At 40.0% G+C, this 20,413-nt stretch overlaps 1 protein-coding gene across 4 annotated transcripts in view; it reads left to right on the top strand.

Annotated features, from left to right (window-relative positions):
• Window positions 1-20,413, top strand: part of MAP3K13 (mitogen-activated protein kinase kinase kinase 13) — a 158,258-nt gene that overhangs the window by 94,882 nt on the left and 42,963 nt on the right. For all 4 annotated transcript variants that reach the window (XM_070406647.1, XM_070406650.1, XM_070406648.1 and 1 more), the window contains one exon: window positions 16,235-16,794. In XM_070406647.1, the coding sequence (XP_070262748.1) occupies window positions 16,320-16,794 (475 nt within the window). In that variant the 5' untranslated portion in view covers window positions 16,235-16,319. The remainder of the gene's footprint in view (window positions 1-16,234; window positions 16,795-20,413) is intronic.

Below are 20,413 nucleotides of genomic sequence, written 5' to 3'. Positions count from 1 at the left end.
TGACTGGATCTGCTGCTGCTGCTCTGAAATTGGTGACGTCTGAGCAAATTAACCCCACTTTGCACTCTGAACCCAATCCTAGTTCAAGGCCACAAGAAGGTCTTGTCTGAAGTTCTTTATCAACGACAGTACACTGATATGAAAACTTACATCCTTGTAATATACCATGAAGTGCGAGGCTTAGCATACTACACATTTCAATCGGCTGAGTAGAGTTCACAGCTTCCCATTTTTTAATTATGTATGTGTGTTGTACTAATCATCCATTCAAAAGGCATAGTGTCTTCTATGATTTTATTGACTAAGATAGCCAACTTATTGATATAGATGAGCCCAACAGTCAATTTATCGAGTGAAGGTCAGGGGAGATGAATTAAATACAGAAATAAGATAGGAACTGTAATTAAGTGATTGCTTTAAATCTTTTTTTAAAAAGTCATTACCAGTTTTTTCTTACCAATCCTATTAACAAGTAACAAAATTGTCCCACCCAAGTGGGATTTTACCCCCCTCCTTCGTTTGCTATTCCTTTGGGGGAAATATTAATAGGTTAAGGAATAGGGCTAAAATATATAGAACAAGGAAATCAGATAGTAATGGGTCATCCACTGACCAATTTTCAGGACTGTAAAATGCCCAGCACAGTACCTGGGCACTCAGTCACCATCAATATTAGCAGCAGCCATAGTACCTATACTTACACTCAGCATAAATAGCACCCCAAATAATGCATCAATTTAAGATTAAATACTGGATGTGGATGAGAAAATATTACCTTACCTCCTAACTTGAAGCCTTTATGAAGAGGAAAGATTTTAAATACAAAAGATTAAGGAGAGGGAGGCTGAACTTTCAGTGGCAGAACAGCATTGTAAGAACAGGTGAAGGATTTAGCACTTCCCTAAACAGCAGTTCTTAACCTGTGGGTCTCGACCCCTTTGGGGGTCGCCTAAGACCATTGGAAAACACATATATAATTACATATTGTTTTGTGATTAATCGCTATGCTTTAATTATGTTCAATTTGTAACAATGAAATTGGGGGTCACCACAACATGAGGAACTGTATTAAAGGGCCGCGGCATTAGGAAGGTTGAGAACCACTGCCTAAGAAGGACTCTCTTCTAGTTACCATTGCTAGCAAGGCAGAAAGGAAGCACACCGGTGGGATGGGATAAATTCTGGGGGTAGATTGGTGCCAAAATTCACACTTGCATGTGAGAACTGATTTATACATATCAGGCTGTAGAAACCAGGTGGCTTGCCATTAAAAGTTAGAGCTGGGCCCTAGCTGGTCTGGTTCAGTGAATAGAGCTTCGGCCTGCAGATTGAAAGATCCTGGGTTCAATTCTGGTCAAGGGCACATACCTCAGTTGCAGGTTCCCCGGCCCTGGTTGGGGTGTATGCAGGAGGCAACCAATCAACGTGTCTCTCTCACATCAATGTTTCTCTCTGTCTCTCCCTCTCCCTCCCACTCTCTCTAAAAATCAATGGAAGAATATCTTCAGGTGAGGATTAACAACAATAACAAAAAGTCAGAGCTGGCAATCAAGCCAGTTTAGAGGGTGTAACCTGTGCCACTGCAAGGGTCCTGTGCTCAGTTTAATGCTCTGTTGTCTCTACCTTAAAATTCTCAATTGCTCTTGAACATGGGGTCTTGCATTTTTATTTTGTGCCAGCCTTGCAAATTTTGGAGCCAGTCCTATTGACAATATACAAATTGTCATAAGCCCTTAGACCAGCAGTTCTCAACCTGTGGGTCGCGACCCCTTTGGGGGTCGAACGACCCTTTCACAGGGGTCGCCTAAGACCATCGGAAAACACATATATAATTACATATTGTTTTTGTGATTAATCACTATGCTTTAATTATGTTCAATTTGTAACAATGAAATTGGGGTCACCACAACATGAGGAACTGTATTAAAGGGTCGCGGCATTAGGAAGGTTGAGAACCACTGCCTTAGACGGTGTTCTCACTGGCACGCATCTCAGTATGTTGACTGTTTCCTGTGGCATGCACCCTTTTGGTAAAGGCCAGCATGTTTATTCCTTCCTGGATACTGTTAGACTTCTAGAATTGTTATTGAAGAATGTGTTTGTGCCAGTTAATGGCTTAAGGGAAACTCTGCCTCAATTTTATGTCCCAGACAATGCTATTTTGCTAATAAGGTTTATATGCATTATTTAATGTAACATCGTGATTTTAGAAACTACATATTCTGCTCATTCCAATTACTGTGGTTTTGAATAAGTTTCCTGATCATTGCATAAGTAATGAGTAATAGTTTTTATGAAGTCAGATCCTTCTGCTCAAAGAAGAGACTTGTTAGCCCAGCATTCAAAACCTTTCATGATGTGACACTGCCCTATACTTAGAGCTGTGCTTATCACTGCCCTCCACGCACCTGATGTTCCAACTATTCCAGGCTGCTTACTATTTCTGGAAAACTCCATTTTTGTCTCGCTCTCCATTCTTTTCTTTTTAGCTTCTTTTTTATAAAAATGAATGCCCTCTTCTAAATACCGCGCTTGCCACCCCCGTCTTCCTCCCTTTCTCCACTGCTGTGACTTTCGCTCTTCCTTCAAGTCCCACTTTGTTGCTCGAATGTCTCTTCCTCTATGAAGTGTTCTCCTGATATTCTCCATTATAGTTAGTTACTGCCCTCTCTGCTGTGCCATGGCTCGTGACACTCTTAAAGGCTTACTTAATTCTACACTTCATTATGGCCACTGTTTTGTTGACTCTCTGTTGTGTGCTCCTTGAGCTTAGGACTGTCTATGTCTCTATTCCATCATCCACGGCATCATTACACGATGTGTGGCACATGCTCAGTGCATGTTTACTGAGGGAGTGTCTTTGTCCATTCGGGCTGCAATAACAAAATACCACCTACTGGGTAGCTTATAAACAACAGAAATTTATTGCTCACAGTTCTGGAAGCTGGAAGTCTGAGATGAGGGTGCCAGGTGATTGGATGAGGCCCTCTTCTAGGTCACAGGCTTCTCATTGTACACAGTGGAAGGGCAAGGGCTCTCTCCAGAGCCTCTAATCCCATGTATGGGGGCTCCATCCTCATGACCCAAGTACCTCTCATAGGCCCCACATACTAATACCTTTGGGCGTTAGGATTTCAACCTATGACTTTGGAGGAGACACAAACATTTAGACCATAACAGTGAGGGAATTGGAAGGACTACTCTAGTTATCTGGCACATTTAAACCACTTGGTTGTAATTCTCTAAAATGAAATAACCAGTTACCATCAGTTGATCTTATTGGAAATCGTTTTGACTTTGAGAATTATTTGTGGAAGAGAGAAGTAATAAAAGCAAAGTTGTTCCTAGGAATGAGGCCCCCTAGAGTTGTATAATGTTTGATCCTGGGTGAAAGAGTAGTGGAAAAGTTAAAAAAGACTGGAGGGCCCCAGATTAGTCAGGGAACATTACCCAGAACATTTTGAAGTCAGAAAAACAGGAAGCTTAGGATACCACTTGACTCTCAATTTAGCCATCCCTAGCCAGCAATTTAGTTCTCAACTTTTCTTTTTTGTAGCACCTTCCCTTAATTAAAGTATAATGCCATGTCAAGAAAAGGTTTGAAATAAAGCCAGTAACATGGTAGGAGTATGCTAAATACATTTTTTATTCTAACATTTTGACTCTGAAACTAAATGCCAGCTATTGAGAAATTTTAGGCTTTTCTTTTTATTCTGCCTAGGCTGTGTGAGTAAGGAGACAGTGAAAAAAGAGAATAAACCAGAATCTGAATCTACTGGGGTCAAGAAGTAGACTTTTCTTGAGCTTCTCTGTGACCATAGCCAATCATGCCTTTAATTTTGTCCCATGGGATTATCTATATTAGGCCAAAGGAAAAAGCCACTAATTCCAAAACCTAGATTGTCAAAGGTTAATTTCTAAGTCGCTGGTACAATTGGTGGACCATCCTAGTCCTATTGCCATTTCAGTGAGTATGAGAAGAAGACCATTCAGTAGACGAGGTAGGACTCTGTGATTCCTCATAGGTATGTAATGATTTATTTTCATATTTTAAATTTTAGTGCTCAACTCATGTCAGATTAGTGAGGTTGGATGGATGCCCCATTTCGAAACCCATTCTCACTAGTGAATCTACTTGTTTTTAGGGGGGGAGCCAAGTAAAAAAGGGGCTCTGTGGAAAAATCTATCATGTGAATTTTGGAAATTATAGAGGGTGGTGGATCATCCCAGAAGAGATGTGTTCCCACAAATTTGTACCCAGTAAAATAAAGGTAAAAAATTAATATTGAAAGCATGCCTGAAAAGGAAAAGAAAATCATAAAAGGATAATAGAAACACTACAGAGTTTATGAGAAGGACACTTTGATTTGCCTCAATAAGCGTGGGAAAGAATTCATGAGCCAATTATGTGTTTATTTGTGAATCCTCAAGATATAACCAATGTCTCTTTCCTTAACCATTTTCCACCAGCAGACCCTGGATCTCTATCTCAGCCTTTAACTCAACACTTGGTTCTGGGGTGTGAAACTCTAGGGATAGCATTTAGATTCTAAGGCACATCTAATCTTGATTGTCATAAACTCTTACCCATTTTATTCTCTAGACTTGTGTTTATTATCCTCCATTTAAACATACCCAGAGGTAGCTCTGATTCAAAAGGTGTTAAGGTTCTAAATACAAAGCTAATTCTAATATATACACAAATGAAAAGTTTTATCTGTATAGAAGTTTTAACAATGCTTGCCACAACTTACCCAACTAAGTGAGCTTCGTCTTTATCAAGGACATCCTGGTAAAAGAGTCAGGAAAAGTATCAGTGTCCTGGGAACCCTGTTAGCATTGAAGGAGCCTGTTCTGGCCATTCTACCGTTGCTTGGGGACTTTACCTTGCAAATGGCAATTTGCAGACCTCAGTATTGGACATGGGGGTGTGGAGAGAAAAGCTGTCAGTTCCCTCTCCCCCCACTTGCCCCTGTCAATTATTGTACTATTTCCTGTCCTCGTGGTTTTGTCGTTTCTATAAATGGATTTCGTGTATTTGGCTTTTTTCTCTTAGCATTGTGCTTTTGAGATTCATTCATATTGCTATACAGTGGGGCCTTGACTTACGAGTTTAATTCGTTCGGAGACCGAGCTCGTTAAGGAGCTTGTTAACTCAAATTACTCTGTCAACTCAAAGCAAAAAATCGGAGGAGAGACAGCTAGTATCTCAAAAAACTCGTTAGTGGGGACACTCGTAAGTCAAGGCCCCACTGTATCTTTTTTTCTCATTTGCCTTGCTTTCATCTTAGTGGAATTTGGTTGGGGGGAGAGGGGAAACAGAGATAAAATGTCTATGTTTAATCTACCATGTTTAACTAGAAATCTTATTTAACAGTTTTAGAAAATAAATCAGAAAATGCGAGTATAGAGTGAAATCTTCCAATTTTGCAGTTGAAATCAAACTTATTTCAGATGTCAAGGAAACCGAGAGAAACCATTTGAAGATTTCAGGTCTTATTTATAGTAAACACTCAATAAAATGCCTGTTAGTTTGATTTGAATCTACAACAACCCCCAAAAGGGAGTTTTATATTATCTCCAGTGTACAAATGTATTTATGTAACTTGTTGAAGACTTCACAGCTGGTAAGTTGCAGAGCCAGGATTCAATGAGGTCTTTCTGACTTGAAACCCCAGATTCTTTCCTGTTACAACACATCATAAGCATAATGTAATCAACATGGGGAAACAACTGTTTACACTATCTTGGCCTTCATTACCGTCTGGTTCATTATGATTCTGGGAGGAAATTTGACATAATGGTAGGTTATTCACTGATGACATTTGCTCAGTGTGCTGTGTGTGGCCAACTCACTAATGTGTTGGGCATCATCAGAAGGGGTCTAGCACCGAAATAGGGAAGTTTCCTCCCTTTAATCCACCACCAGGGAACAGTGACATTCAGAGCAAAATTCTGGGAAAGGTGAAGTGAAGTTGGAGATGGATCAGAAAGAACAATCGAAATTATTCAAGGGATGTGTGCCCTGCCTTAGGAATGCAGCCTGGAACTTTGAAGACCCATCAGTGTTAAAGAAAAAAGTTGGTATTTATAAAATCATTGTGTACAAACTCTGGAATTCTAGACTTTAAAAACATCAGATACTTTTAAATTTTGAAAAGGCATTTTTTTACCTTAGTTTATTAATTCATATGACCTTTATTAATGTCAGGTTCCACGCTAGGTATTAAGAAAAACAGTACTAAGATAGTTCCTACCTTCAGCAAGCTTCTCTTCTAGTGAGAGAAACACATGTGTTGTAGAGATCATCTACAATATTAAATGTTAGTGATAACATACAAGCATTAAGGTTTAATATAAAAATAAGTTCAGCACATGAATAAGATTCTTTAATGGATTGTGAAGAGAAGCAAGTGATGTTTATGGTATATCCATTCCTTTTGGAAGCAGAAGTTACAAAAAAACAATGACATCCCCTCCAAGGCTATTGTCAGAGGCAGCGAGCCAGGCTAAATGGACCACTGTCATTTCATAGGTTCTTCAGGTAGAGTTGTCTCTTCTTATCCTCACTTTACAGAGTGTTGTGACTATAACTCATGCTATGCTTTTAAAAACAGCTAGACATAATTTATATAAATGTATAAATAGTTATTTAGAACCAGACTATGAGGGGAAGAAACATTCTCACACTGTCGTAGACCATGTACCAACCCTCAGAGTTCACTCATAGGAGGAGTCTTCAAGCCTTTGTACAAAACCTTTGAACAAGCGTGGTTATCTGGTTTCCGGGTCCAGAACAAATTATAAAGACACATTAATTGCTCAAGCAGGTTTACTAACAGCTATGAGAAGTCATGGCTAATGAGTTGACTAATGGCTTTATATTGAGACAGAAGAAAATTCAAATTAACAAACAAGTACAATAATAAAAACTCATTAGCATTTATAAGGATTTTGCACAGATTTGTCAGTGTTACTTCAAATAGTCACTTCTACTGGAAATTTTAAAATGTTGACTTTAAAAAAAAATAGGATTTATATGCAAATTTTTAGGAACATGTGTACTGAAAATATGTGTCCATGTAGTGAGTTAAAATTATAATTTCTGGCGCGGCTAGTGTTACTCAGTGGTTGAGCATTGACCCATGAACCTGGAGGTCATGGTTTGATTCCGGGTCAGGGCACATGCTTGGGTTGAGGGCTTGATCCCCAGTAGGGGGTGTTCAGGAGGCAGCTGATCAATGATACTCTCTCATAATTGTGGTTTCTCTCTCTCTCCCTCTCCTTCCTCTCTCTGAAATAAATTAAAATAAATAAATTATAATTTCTGAAGGGAGGCAGCTAAATATGTCTTTAAATTCCATCCTCTGTAATATTAATCTTTTTATTGAGGCACTACATACTGTTTTCTATCACAAACAGTTTGTTATTCTACATTTATTTTTTCCACTAGAACTGTCTTGTATATTTATAATTTTTTAACACTTAGAATAAATATTTAATATTAATTGATGTTCTTCCTAGTCATCCTCATCTTAGATGGGACTTATCAAGGTTCCTTTAGTAGTCTGCAAATTTCAGCTATATATTGAGAGTATAAGTGGAAAATATACCAATGAATAATTAAATAATGGGTTTGGATTACTCTCTAGCACAAAGTCAAATTCACATTCAAAACAGTGACAAGAGACAGGTGAAAAATGATTGATCTTTGCCAATTTCCTTTTGGTAAAGCTCAAAATGTTCATCACACATTTTCAAGGATATCATCTTGATTGAATCATTACCTTAAAAAATTAAAACTTAGGACTGTTTCTGTGAGCAAAAACGATGTTAAGGAAAAATGTAAAAGTCTAAAGCAATGGGATCTTTCACTAATATGGTTTTAATTACTTCACTATTAAAACTGGGCATTAGATCCAGAGTCTATAGGTCCTTGTTCCTCCTGGAGTTTTTATCCCGGTTATCTGTAATACAATCTTCTCTGGGGAGTAATAAGAGCTATTGCTGATTTGATAGATATTTCTGTTTATTTATTCTTCCGTCCATTAGCCTTCCCTAGTTTTTTGCCTTTCACCTACACTAGTACTGTGATTAGGAACTTCAAGGAAGGGTAATTATGAGAATAGCAATAATCCAATTGCAATTTTAAAATTTTCCACAGATGACTGTTGAAACTACTTAGGTATTTGAAAATAATTCCTAGGCTCTTCTGATGGTTTTAGATACCTGGCTATGGCCCCTTGAAAATCCTATTTTAAAAATCTCTGCTTTGCCCAGCTGGTGTTGCTCAGTGGTTGAGCATCAAGCTATGAACCAGGATGTCACAGTTCGATTCCCAGTCAGGGCACATACCTGAGTTTCGGGCTTGTTCCCCAGCAGGAGGTGTGCAGGAGGCAGCCAATCAACAATTCTCTCTCATCATTGATGTTTTATCTTTCTCTTCCTCTCCCTTCCTCTCTGAAATCAATAAAATATATATTTTTTAAAATTCTCTGCTTTAATTTGGTTCTGACAAACCACGTTTAGAATAAGCTATACTTTAGTCATTTCATCTACAGATATTCCTAAAATTTGGCAACAGACCTGTTATTTTAAAGGAAGTAATGGAGTTCTATACATTTAGCAAATCCCCATATACAAAGGGAAGCCACAGTTTTTATGAATCCTCACAACAACACAAATCTGTTAATATGAATAAAGCATGTAGAGCACCACTGTCCTATAGAACTCTCTGTACTGATGGAAAGGTTGCATTTTGCACTGTCCAATATGGTTGCCACCAGCCACACAGGGCTACTGAGCACTTGAAACAGACTAGTGCAACTGAGGAACTGACTTTTTTACTGAATTTAACTTTAAGTTAAAACCACATATGGCTAGAAGCTACCATATTGGACAGTGCAGATATAGGGGCTTAATGTTAAAACAGAATAAAGTAAACCACACAGAAAGTGGCATATTTTAGAATTCTCCACTTATTTTTATTTGTTGTTAGGAATTTTTATCTTTCATCCTAAGTATAGAACCGAAGTTCAAGGTAAGATGTGAGTCCTAGACCATATTTTTCTGCCTTAGGCCTTTCTTAATTAAATGGAAGCCCTTTATAATATTGACACTGGGGTCTTGTGACTAAGGGTGCTGGCTTGGACTTGTACTCAGGCTTAGGCTCTGGAACTGAAGTGGAGCTGGGTCCGACCTGTCTTTACCACTTAGTAGTTGTAGGTCAGTTATTTAAACTTTGTGCCCCAATTTCTTTATCAATCATTATCAGGATTGATATGATTAGAGAAGTTAATACAAGAAAAGTGTTTAGAGCAGTGAGTGGCAATAATCCCAGTAAATGTTAGCTATTGTTATTAATATATTACTTATCCCATTGCTCTGTATGTGTGTGTGGGGGGGGGGGGGGTGCATGCGTGCCTGTAAAGTTCTCCCATCTAAAAAGTACATTGCATCATATTATATCAGGTCCTGTACTAGGTGCTGAGGCCAGATAGTAAGAAAAAGAAGAGGGACAAGATACAGAGATACAAAATACTTGGATTGTACTTCCAGTAAATTTATAAACTAATGAAAATTAGTTTATTTCTTTTGAAAAATAGAAGGTATGAAGCTAACAAGTACTAAGGAGTCACTGTGTATTGTATAAGTATGTTATATATGCTTTATCTCATGTAATTATCAAATCTATTCTATGAGGTGGATTCTGTTATTATTGCCAATTACAGATAATGAAATTGAGACTTAGAGAGAGAGTAAGGTCAAGTTAATGACTAATATTTGAATCCAGGTCTATCTTCCTCCAGTGCTTCTCGTCTTAGACCCTCACAATATTGTTCTCTATATGATGAAGTGTATAGAAATTTCTGAACTGATGGACTGGGAAACAATATTAAAGATTGTGTTATAGCCCAGATTTTTAAACACAGTTTTAATTTTAAATAATTTCAATTGTCATTTTAATTGTTCTCCTGAACTGTATGTCTTAAAGAGAGTCATAGATTTCCAAAAAGAGAGGGAAAAGGCACAAAGTAACAGGAAAGGAAAAGAAGAAAAGGGACTAGCATTTTCAGAGTGCTAACTATATACTTGATACTTGTATTAGTGGCCCACTCAAGTTCCTAGTTCTATGTAGTCTATAATCCTCCCTTTTTTTAAAAAAAAATTAGGGTATGTCTCTACCTTCTCCTTTTTTTATGAATAGATGGCACAATTCCTAAAGATAATTCTTTACCAAAGGTTGTTTTGTGATTCTAAATGCAAGTTTTTTAGTGTCTTAGCATGTACTACATCTGGACCTTAGAACTTGGAAATAATCAAAACACTTAGATATGCCCTGTCTTTTCATCTGTCTTGAGTTTGTTCTCTTAGTCACAATTATTCTACCTTTTCCCACTTGAATACAAATTTTACTAGTAGAAAAGGCAAAAACAAAACAGGAGTTGTCAACTTTTGTTTCCTCATTGTCATCTGTTTTTTATTCATGTTCTTTTCATTTTGAATTTATAATTATTATTCAATTTGTTTGCAAGCTGCAGCACAGACTGACAAGTAGGTTTCCTAACAATGCCCTTAACATCTCATATCATTTGTCATATATGCAAATGTAGGTAAATTGGCTCATTAGTCTATGTGTTTAAAGCAATAAAGATTTGGTTTGAAAATTTCTGATTAAACAAGTAATGCATGCTATTAATAAAAATTTAGGAAAATGGAGACAATTTAAAAGAACAACAGTAATAACCACTGTTGACCATTTAAACCAATTTTTCTGTTTTCTTGTAATGCTTAAATAATTATTTTTACACTCATTAATATTTGTATGTTTAAAGGCAATAGGTCTGTATCTTATTTTTAAGATACTTTAAGTGAATTTATTTAGTTACTGATTTTCTTCTTCATATGGCAAGTCAGAGATAGGTCAGGAAATTTTGATTCTGTTCTGGAATATTAACACTAAAAATAGTGTACCGGATGGGGCAAAAGTAGGTTTACAGTTGTTTGTATGGAAAATAATATAATAATTAACAAATAATAATGCAAACATAAACTCTGTTTTGTATATTCACAGTTTAAACCTACTTTTTCCCCATGCTATTTATTATTTATTGTAGATTTATAGAGGTTATAGAGAAATCATTTCTTTGGTCAAGAAATGCGTTTAGCCTTTGACTTAAGTTATATATGAAATCTCACAAATTTCTACTTCTTGACAAGTTTATAATTATGACTATGAAAATGAAGTATCTTCATTCATTTTAAAGCCTACATTTTAAACATATCTTAACTTCAATCATGGTTGTATTTATAAGTATTAGTATGCAGAAGGTGATCCATCAATATGGAGAATTTGCCTTTTTGTAATTTTTATTTTTTGCTGGCTCCAGCATACTTCAGTATTAATAAACATTCAGAATCTTAACCAAAAATATAGGTATATGGTAAGTACTGAATCAGTATTTTTTGAGTGCATGGTTTTTAAGTGAAATGTTATAAAGATGAGATGAGGTAGGTGAGTGGGTTTGGTTGATGGGAGGTTATAATTATCCTCTCAAATAGAACTTTTAGTAGATGGTTCGTTCATAGTTATAAGAGCAGGTGAGAGATAAAAGCATGATCGTTGGCCACTCTTTTGATCTGATTTTAAATAACTTAGAATTTTAATTCCATTAAAAAGCTATCTAATGTTTTTCAAAATTCCAAGCAAGATCTTGGTGATAGACCTCTATCCTGGGAAGATCACTTTATGTTATTACTGTGAACAAGTAACCTAATCCCAATTTTAAGATGGAAATGATGCCCTAATAGCAGAAGTCTCTTATGCTTGAAATACTACTATATGTATTTTAAAGAAATGACCAAGAGGTTAGGGTAGCAAGACTGTGTTTAATTTAAGGCAAGAAAAACCCAAATAAAGAGAAGACAGCTTGGGAAATTTTCAACATCAATCAAGAAATCTCAGCAATAAAGCTTAAATTAAAATGTTATTCAATTTTAGTCACACTGAAAATTTTATCTAAGGGGCAAATTTTTCTAAATTCTTTGATTTACTCATGTTTATAATATAAAACTCAGAATATGATCTATATAAAATTATCCTCTATTAGCAACATGGGAAAATTTGTGTTATATAATAAACACAAGAATTTGAAGGCCATATGGTCACGTTGCCTCTTCCATTCCTCGTTTTCTCTGTGCTGGATGCGTCTTGGCACAAAGCCAAGGTAATTTCCAGAATTTGGCAGGGCCCTGACAAATGCACAGCTGCTGCTGTCTCCAGCTCTTGCCTACTCATTTTGCACAAACCGCTCCCTCCTCTCGGTGCTGGGAAACTCACCGAGTAAGAGGAGTGTGCCTGGAGGGCAGACGCAGAAGGCCCTCTTGTGCTCCTGGCAGGTTCAGGAGCCCTTGTGAGGTGGCAGCCATATCACCACTCCTGCAGCCCTGCCCACCTCGCCCCTTCACTCCTCTGCTCTTCCTTATCTTTTTCCATCTGACTCTCAATGTTTAAAAATATCATCTCCTTTCCTTTCTATCCCCTTCTAATAAAAACTAACTTTGACTTCTCATGAATTAAAATAGCCGGTCATGCCCAGCCAGTGTGACTCACCAGTTGCGCACCAACCTATGAACCAGGAAGTCATGCTTGGATTCCTGGTTGGGGGCACATGCCTGGGTGGGTTACAGGCTTGATCCCCAGTAGGGGGCGTTCCGGAACAGTTGACTGATGAGTCTCATCATTGATGTTTCTATCTCTTCCTCTCCCTCTCTGAAATCAATTAAAAAAAATTTTTTTTAAAGAAGATCCAGTTGCCGAAACCAGTTTGGCCTGCGGACTGAAAGGTCCCAGGTTCGTTTCCAGTCAAGGGCATGTACCTGGGTTGCGGGTGCATTCCCAGTGGGAAATGTGCAGGAGGCAGCTGATCGATGTTTCTCTCTCATCGATGTTTCTAACTCTCTATCTCTCTCCCTTCCTCTCTGTAAAAAATCAATAAAATATATTTAAAAAAAAAAAAAAAGAAGAAGATCCAGTCAATTCCCATGAAGATACCTGAGCAAAATCTGGTCAGGGAGAGTGGGATGGAGAGGACAAAGACAGAGGCAGAGATAGTGGGGCTGCTTGCGTTCCCTCCGTTTCTACTTACCAGCTTCTAAACTGTGCAGTGGCCGTTTGTAGGTGTGCACACAAACACAGGTAAAATTTAGATCTTTTTATCCTCCTACACTCTCCTTAAATGCAGAGTCAGCTCTGATCATATTGGAATATAGTCATGGCAATGGTTTCCTTCCCTTTGTTCTATGTCTCTCAATTTCTCTGCCTTTATTCGCTGACAGTGGACTTGGTACAAGCTTCTCTGACCACACTTCTTGGGATGAGGAAGAGGTCACATCCCAGCTCTGCCACTAATTGGTTGTGTTGAGCAAGTCAGCAGTTTCTCTGAGATTTGCTTCTTATATGTAAAACCAGTAGGTTGGACTGTATTCCTCGAAGGTCCTGTTATGCCTTGATTTCTTAAATATCAAATTGCAGGTGATGCCCATGCTGAAGTTCTCTTCTGTACTCATCTCCAGTGCCAGTGGCAACTGGTCTGCTTCATGTGCACCCGTAACCTCTTGGAAAAGGGAAGAGATTACAAAACAAACACATGTTTTTCTAACTTTTTGTGTGTGAGCTCATTCCAATATGATGTCATCAGGGAGAAACTCAGGATAAAAATCAACAAAATAGAAATTTACTAAGAATTAATATAAAGTCCCATAGTTTGATTCAAAGAACAAATTGCACAAATAGGTGTTTGGCTGAAAATCACATATACAGTATGCAATGTCCTCAAGTCTAATGGAAGCCAATAGCATAACGGACACCCTGTGCTGTGTAGGATAACCACAAGTCCCAACGGCAAAGGCAGACTGGAAGGAACGGCTGAGGCAGTGGCCAGGTCAGAGAATCTGAAGTCAGCAGTTTTCAAAGAGATCAGGCAGAACAAGGTTGGAGAGACCAAAGGCAAGAGACAGCCAAGGTTGTAGCAGGAGATTAGCAAGAACGCAAAATGAGGGAATCGGTAATGTCAAAACGTAGAGATGAGCACAGAGGAAACAAAGTAGGGAGGATGGGGTAGGGGGAATGGGAGTCCATTCAGCCAACAGCTATTGCTGTAACACATAAATCCAGCTTTTCTTTGTCTTTCTCTTTTCCCCCCAACCTTATATTCCCAGGCAGTTGCCCAGCCCTAAAATTTCTCTATGCCCTAAAATTCAAGTTATCAACCCCTTCCATACCCTGGTCTTTTCTTCCTCCCTGCCTCCCTATCTTCTGTCTGTTCTAAACACATTTTCCTTTCAAAGGTTCATCTCAAGTCCTACCTCTCTCCTGCAGCCCAAGTTCACTACTCCTACCCCCATTATTGTTTTTCTTCTCACAGCTCATTTATCATGGGTGGGGAACAGTCAGGAGGTGATTCCTTTGATGTAATTATTAACTCCTTGACTAGTTTGCTAGCTCTGAAAGGAAGGAACTGTGTCTTACATCTTACAGAGACTGTTATGGTACAGGAGAGAGTTTGGGGATAAGGAAAATTAACCTGGTATTCAATCCTGCTCTGTAACCTTTAGCACATACCTGTCTCTAGGCCTTTGTGTCCGTCTTTAAAAAACAGGGACAATGATCCCACGTTTTCTCTTCCTTACACAGGGGACAAACGTTTAGATCAATCTCAGAGGCAACAGTGTTTTTTAACCAGGAAGCACTCTTAAAAAAGTAAGGGCCATCGTGTTATTAAAAAGGCAAGGGGGTTTGGAAATCTAAATTTTGAGTTAGATTTTAATTCCTGCTCTACCTCCTACTCCACATATGACCTTAGAAAAGTTTCTTACTTCTCTGTAAAATGACAAGACACGCTTACCAGGACTATTAGTGCTGGAGATGGCTTATACATCAATTTGTAAGAGCCAGTTGTCCAATATTGAGTAACTTTGCAAACAGGTTGTTAAAGTGTTATTAGATTAAAATCTGCCATGATGGAAGTATTTATCCCAGGGAAATTACAAACCCTACAAATTGGGTTATTGGTTTTTTTTCCCCCTGGAGAGCTGGTTTACTAGCATATGGCTAAATTATGTAAATAGGGCTCTATAAAAGTAGTAATGGCAACAAGTAATGTTCTGTATCTGCAGAACCTAGCCCATTGCAACACAGCTCTTAGCACATATTTAATAAATACACCTTTAACTTAACTTTGGTTCACCCTTGTATTATTTTGATACTTCTGCCCCTGAGCTAAAGGAGCACCCATCATTACCTCTCTTCAAATCCTTTCCTACAAAGTGTCTTTTTAAAATCAGATAACAAAAATAAAAGCCTGGTTCAGTTCATGACATTCACAGTAGGCCTTAAAACCTCTATGTCTATAACTGAGCTAATTATCTTCTTTCTAAATCTCCTTTTCTTTTGGTGTTTCCTATCTCAGTTAATGACATGCCCATCTATCCATTACCCATGTAAGTTATCTGAAAGTTATTCCTCTCTCTTTTCCTTACCCACCCCTATGTTTAATCAGTCACTTCATCTTACTAATCTGCCTCTTAAATCTACCCCCGCATCTTCATTGCCCATTTCCTGGTTCATAGACAGCCATCTCCTCACTGTGTCCTCACAGGGCAGAAAAGACAGGGGATACTCTTCGGGGTCTCTTTTACAAGGCCACTAATCCCATTCCTGAGGACTTCGCCCTCATGACCCCACCACCAAACATCAACACAATGGGGATTGGGTTTCAACATATGAATTTGGGAGGGACACAAACATTGGGTCTATAGCAACATCCTGTATTAATGCAGAATGCTTGGAATATCTCAAAAAACATGACAATATAACCACCACCACCCCCTCTATCTAACCACCTGGAATTAACTATTGTTAATGCTTTGGATATATCCTTTCAGTCTTTTTTCTTGTACAAGTGTTTATGTATCCTTTTAAATACATTTAAAAACAGTTTATGTAAAATATATTGTTCTAATGTGTTTTTATATTAATATGTCATGAATTTTCTCATATGAGTAAATGCTCTTCTTCCGCATGATTTTTAATTGCTGCACAATATTCCATCATGTGGATATGCACCACTGTTTAACTAACCTCATTGTTGCAGTGTTTTTATTATTATAAACAGAAGTGTAGTGCGGATGCCTGAAGAAAGGGTGACCTCATGTCCTCCTCCTGTTCCCCCAGGTTTTGGAGCCCACTCTTACATCAGAACTCTATTCAGATAATCCTCTGAGTGTCATCTCAGGGCCTCGGGCACACTCATGGCACGATGGCCGACCCTCAGGAGCACCTGAGCTGCTCCTCCTCCCCACACTTACCCTTGAGTGAAAACAAAACCTTCAATGGACTGCAAGATGAACTCCCGCCCATGGGGAGCCACCCTTCACCCAAGCTCCTTACGGACCAGCAGGACCAGGGGGTGGTGCAAACCGAGCTAACGGAGGGCATGCACAGCCCCATCACCACAACAGTGTTGACAAGTGTGAGCGAGGATTCCAGGGACCAGTTTGAGAACAGCGTTCTTCAGCTAAGGGAACAAGATGAATCGGAAATGGCCGTGTCTCAGGGGAACAGCAACACTGTAGATGGAGAGAGCATGAGTGGAACAGAAGACATCAAGATTCAGTTCAGCAGGTCAGGCGGCGGCAGTGGTGGGTTTCTTGAAGGACTATTTGGATGCTTAAGGCCTGTATGGAATATCATTGGGAAGGCGTATTCCACTGATTACAAATTACAGCAGCAAGGTAAGCTATCATATAGACCTGGGAGGTATTTCTTGTGTAAAGACACCATCATCATTAACTGCATAACCTTTGGCCTGTGGGTAAATTAAAGAACTAGTGCCTAGTGAATACCCATATCAGTTTCCCATAGACCTTCTGAATGGAACAGATTCACATTCGGGTGGATTTTTTTGGTCGAAGCCCATCTTTTGTGGTTGTCCAATCCAATGGTATCCAAAGTAGATTACAGATAAGACAATCATGGTGTTATAAGGAAGAAAATGTTAGAGTTTCTGTTCCTTTCATCTCATCATTTTAACTTTCTATTTTCATGTGTGTTTTTATATAGTTTGGGTATTTTAATAAAGTGCAGATATCTAATCTACACTAATAAAAGAGAAAGATGGTAATTGGCGTACGACCGCTACCCTTCCGATTGGCTAATCAGCGTATCCTTATGCAAATTAACTGTCAGCCAAGATGGCAGCCGGCAGCCAGGCAGCTGGAAGCGAACGTGAGGCTTGCTTGCTCCAGTGACTGCAGACTCCAACTTCCCCGCCTGACTTGCCAGACTCTGAGCTGGCAGTTTGAAACATTCTAACAAATATAGCTGGCTGGGATCTCAGAGCTGAAGTTATACATTGTTTCGATTATAGAACGGCAAACAAACCAGCAGCGGAAGCCTCAGAGCTAGAGCCAGAGCTAAAGCTGGCCCAGAAGAAAAAAAAAAAAAAAAGGAGCGGTTGGGAGCTTCAGTCAATCAGCCCTCAGCCCCTCACCCAGACTGGCCAGGCACCCCAGTGGGGACCCCCACCCTGAAGGGTGTGTGACCAGCTGCAAACAGCCATCATCCCCTCATCCAGGCTGGCCAGGCACCCCATTGGGGACCCCCACCCTGATCCAGGACACCCTTCAGGGCAAACCAGCCAGCCCCCAGGCCCCTATCCTATATAGTAAAAGGGTAATATGCCTCCCAGCACAGGGATCAGCGGAGCCACGAGGCCTCCTGGCACCAGATCAGCATGACAGGGGGCAGCGCCCAAACCCCCTGATCGCCCTGCGACTCTGTGTGTGACAGGGTGCGGCGTCCCAACCCTCTGATCGGCCCTGCTCTGTGACAGGGTGCAGCGCCCCAATTCCCCCCCTCCCCCCAGGCCCTGCTCTGTGTGTGACAGGGTGTGGCGTCCCAACCCCCTGATCGGCCCTGCTCTGTGTGTGACAGGGGGTGGTGCCCCAACCCCCCCCCCCCCACGGGCCCTGCTCTGTGTGTGACGGGGTAGAGCCATAACCTCCCCATCGGCCCTGCCCTGAGTGTGACAGTGGTGGCGCCCCAACCCCCTGATTGGCCCTGCTCTGTGGGTGACAGGGGGCGGTGCCCTAACTCCCCTATCGGCCCTACTCTGTGCGTGACAGGGGGGAGCTCCCCAACCCCCTGATGGGCCCTGCTCTGTGCGTGACAGGGGGGAGCTCCCCAACGCCCTGATGGGCCCTGCTCTGTGCGTGATGGGAGGGGGGCAGTGCCCCAACCCCCTGATTGGCCCTGCTCTGTGAGTGACAGGGGGCAGTGCCCCAACCCCCTGATGGGCCCTGCTCTGTGAGTGACAGGGGGCAGCGCCCCAACCCCCTGATTGGCCCTGCTCTGTGCATCACAGGGGGTGGCGCCGCAACCTCCCCATTGAACCTGCCTTGAGTGTGACAGGGGGCGGTGCCCCAACCCCCCAATCGGCCCTACCCTGAGCGTGACTGAGGGTGGCATCGCAACCTCCCAATCCGCCCTGCTCTGTGCATGACAGGGGGCGGCACCCCAACTCCCCAATCAGCCCTGCTCTGAGCCCGACCAGGGGCTGCACCTAGGGATTGGGCTTGCCCTCTGCCACTCAGGAGCAGGCCTAAGCCAGCAGGTCGTTATCTCCCGAGGGGTCCCAGACTGCGAGAGGGCACAGGCCAGGCTGAGGGACCCCCTCTTCCCCCCCCGAGTGCACAAATTTTTGTGCACCAGGCCTCTAGTTTATAAATAAATCACATAATATTTGCATATTTAAACATTTTTATTGAAAGTTTATACAGTCAAAAAGGCTGATGGCCACTGGACTGATCCCAAACCAGATGGAAGCCACATGGTACTGCCCCTGCTGATTGCAAGCCTGCCTGAGGGTGTCATAAAAGGAATTTATTTCTTTCAGTCAAGATACAGGAAGCCCACAGTTTGAGGAAAGATAAAATATCTAACCATTCTTGAGATGCATCATTATTTCTAGATCCCCCTGCTTTTTAAAAAGTAAAATTTTAACTCCCATCACTGTGTAGCACGTATATTCATATATTCTAATTCCAGCATGATGGTTCTGAAGAGAACACATGGCCCTAGTGTTCTTTATAACTTCACTTATGTTCTTTAAAAGAACATTTTATTTCTGATAGCAAAATATATGTAGAAAATTTGAGACATACAGGTTCCCCCCCTCAAAAAAAAGTTAAAATAATCTGTGATCCCAGTATCCTAAGAATAACCACCATTAATGTTTTTGGTACATATTACGTTAGTCCTTTTGTGTGTGTGTATGTGTGCCTTAAAAGCAAATAGAGTCATACTGTTTTTCACTTCATAAGGTGAACTTTTTCCATATCATCAAATATACTTTGTCAACATCATTTTTAGTGGCTGCATAATATTAAATCATGTGAACATGCCAATATTTATTTAAGCAACTCTCTATTACTTGGCAGTTCGTTTGCTATTTTTGGTGATTATAGGTCACACTGCAATGAACATTTGTCTATTTCTTAATTTTTGCACATATCTTTGATTACTCCTTAGGATAAATTCCTAGAAGAGGAATGGTTGGGTTCAAAGGGTTTGTTGCTTTTAAGGCCTTTGATACACATCTTTGTAGCCTTGTGTAAAAGATTCAGTTGTTATGAGATCTCTCATTTAAAATTTTAGAAGGGAAAAATATGGACCAGAAATAAGAGTCTTTTATTTCTTTTATAATGAATATTGGACTCTGTGGCCCTCCCTTAAAAATATATTCTTCTCTTTTATCAGGACTGTTGACAGCTTTTCCACAACAGCCAGTCGACATTAATCGCCATTAACCACTTTTCTCATGCATTCTGTTTCTTCTATTTGTGAAATACTCTTCCTAAACCACACCAACCTCTCCCTCTCTACTTCCTCCCCATAAATATATTGGAATCTACTGGTAGATCTGTCAATTCCCGGTGTACTTTTCCGGGTTTGTCAGCCTCCATTCGAGCTCCATGCAGAAATTCTTTGTCAGTACCTGGATTTTCTCTGTTTGTCTTTGTGTCTGTCTGTGTCTCTTTTTCATACATCTTCCCATACTCTGCACATTCCATCCCCACCCCCCACCATGATCTTAAGTTTTTAAGGAAATTAAAAAAGCATTCCTTGTCACACAAAAGCTGGGAACTCCTACGTTAAACAGTCTTTTTTTTTTAAATTGGTAATAAAGATAAGCACAAAGAGGAAAATAAAAATGACCTGTCATCCCACAATCTAGAGATAACAACCCTTAAGTTATTATTTTTTTTAAAGTTCCCTCTTTGAATAGACACAAAACCTACAAATATCTGCTTATGCTATAAACTCTATTTGGTTTTTAGGGTCTTCACTTGT

The sequence above is a fragment of the Myotis yumanensis genome, unplaced genomic scaffold (genome assembly GCF_028538775.1).
Source record: "Myotis yumanensis isolate MYYU_CA2020_CCGP unplaced genomic scaffold, mMyoYum1.0.hap1 SCAF_2, whole genome shotgun sequence".
NCBI classification, from domain to species: domain Eukaryota; kingdom Metazoa; phylum Chordata; class Mammalia; order Chiroptera; family Vespertilionidae; genus Myotis; species Myotis yumanensis.
Note: the sequence above shows the minus strand (reverse complement) of the source record. Positions and strands in the feature narration are given on the sequence as shown.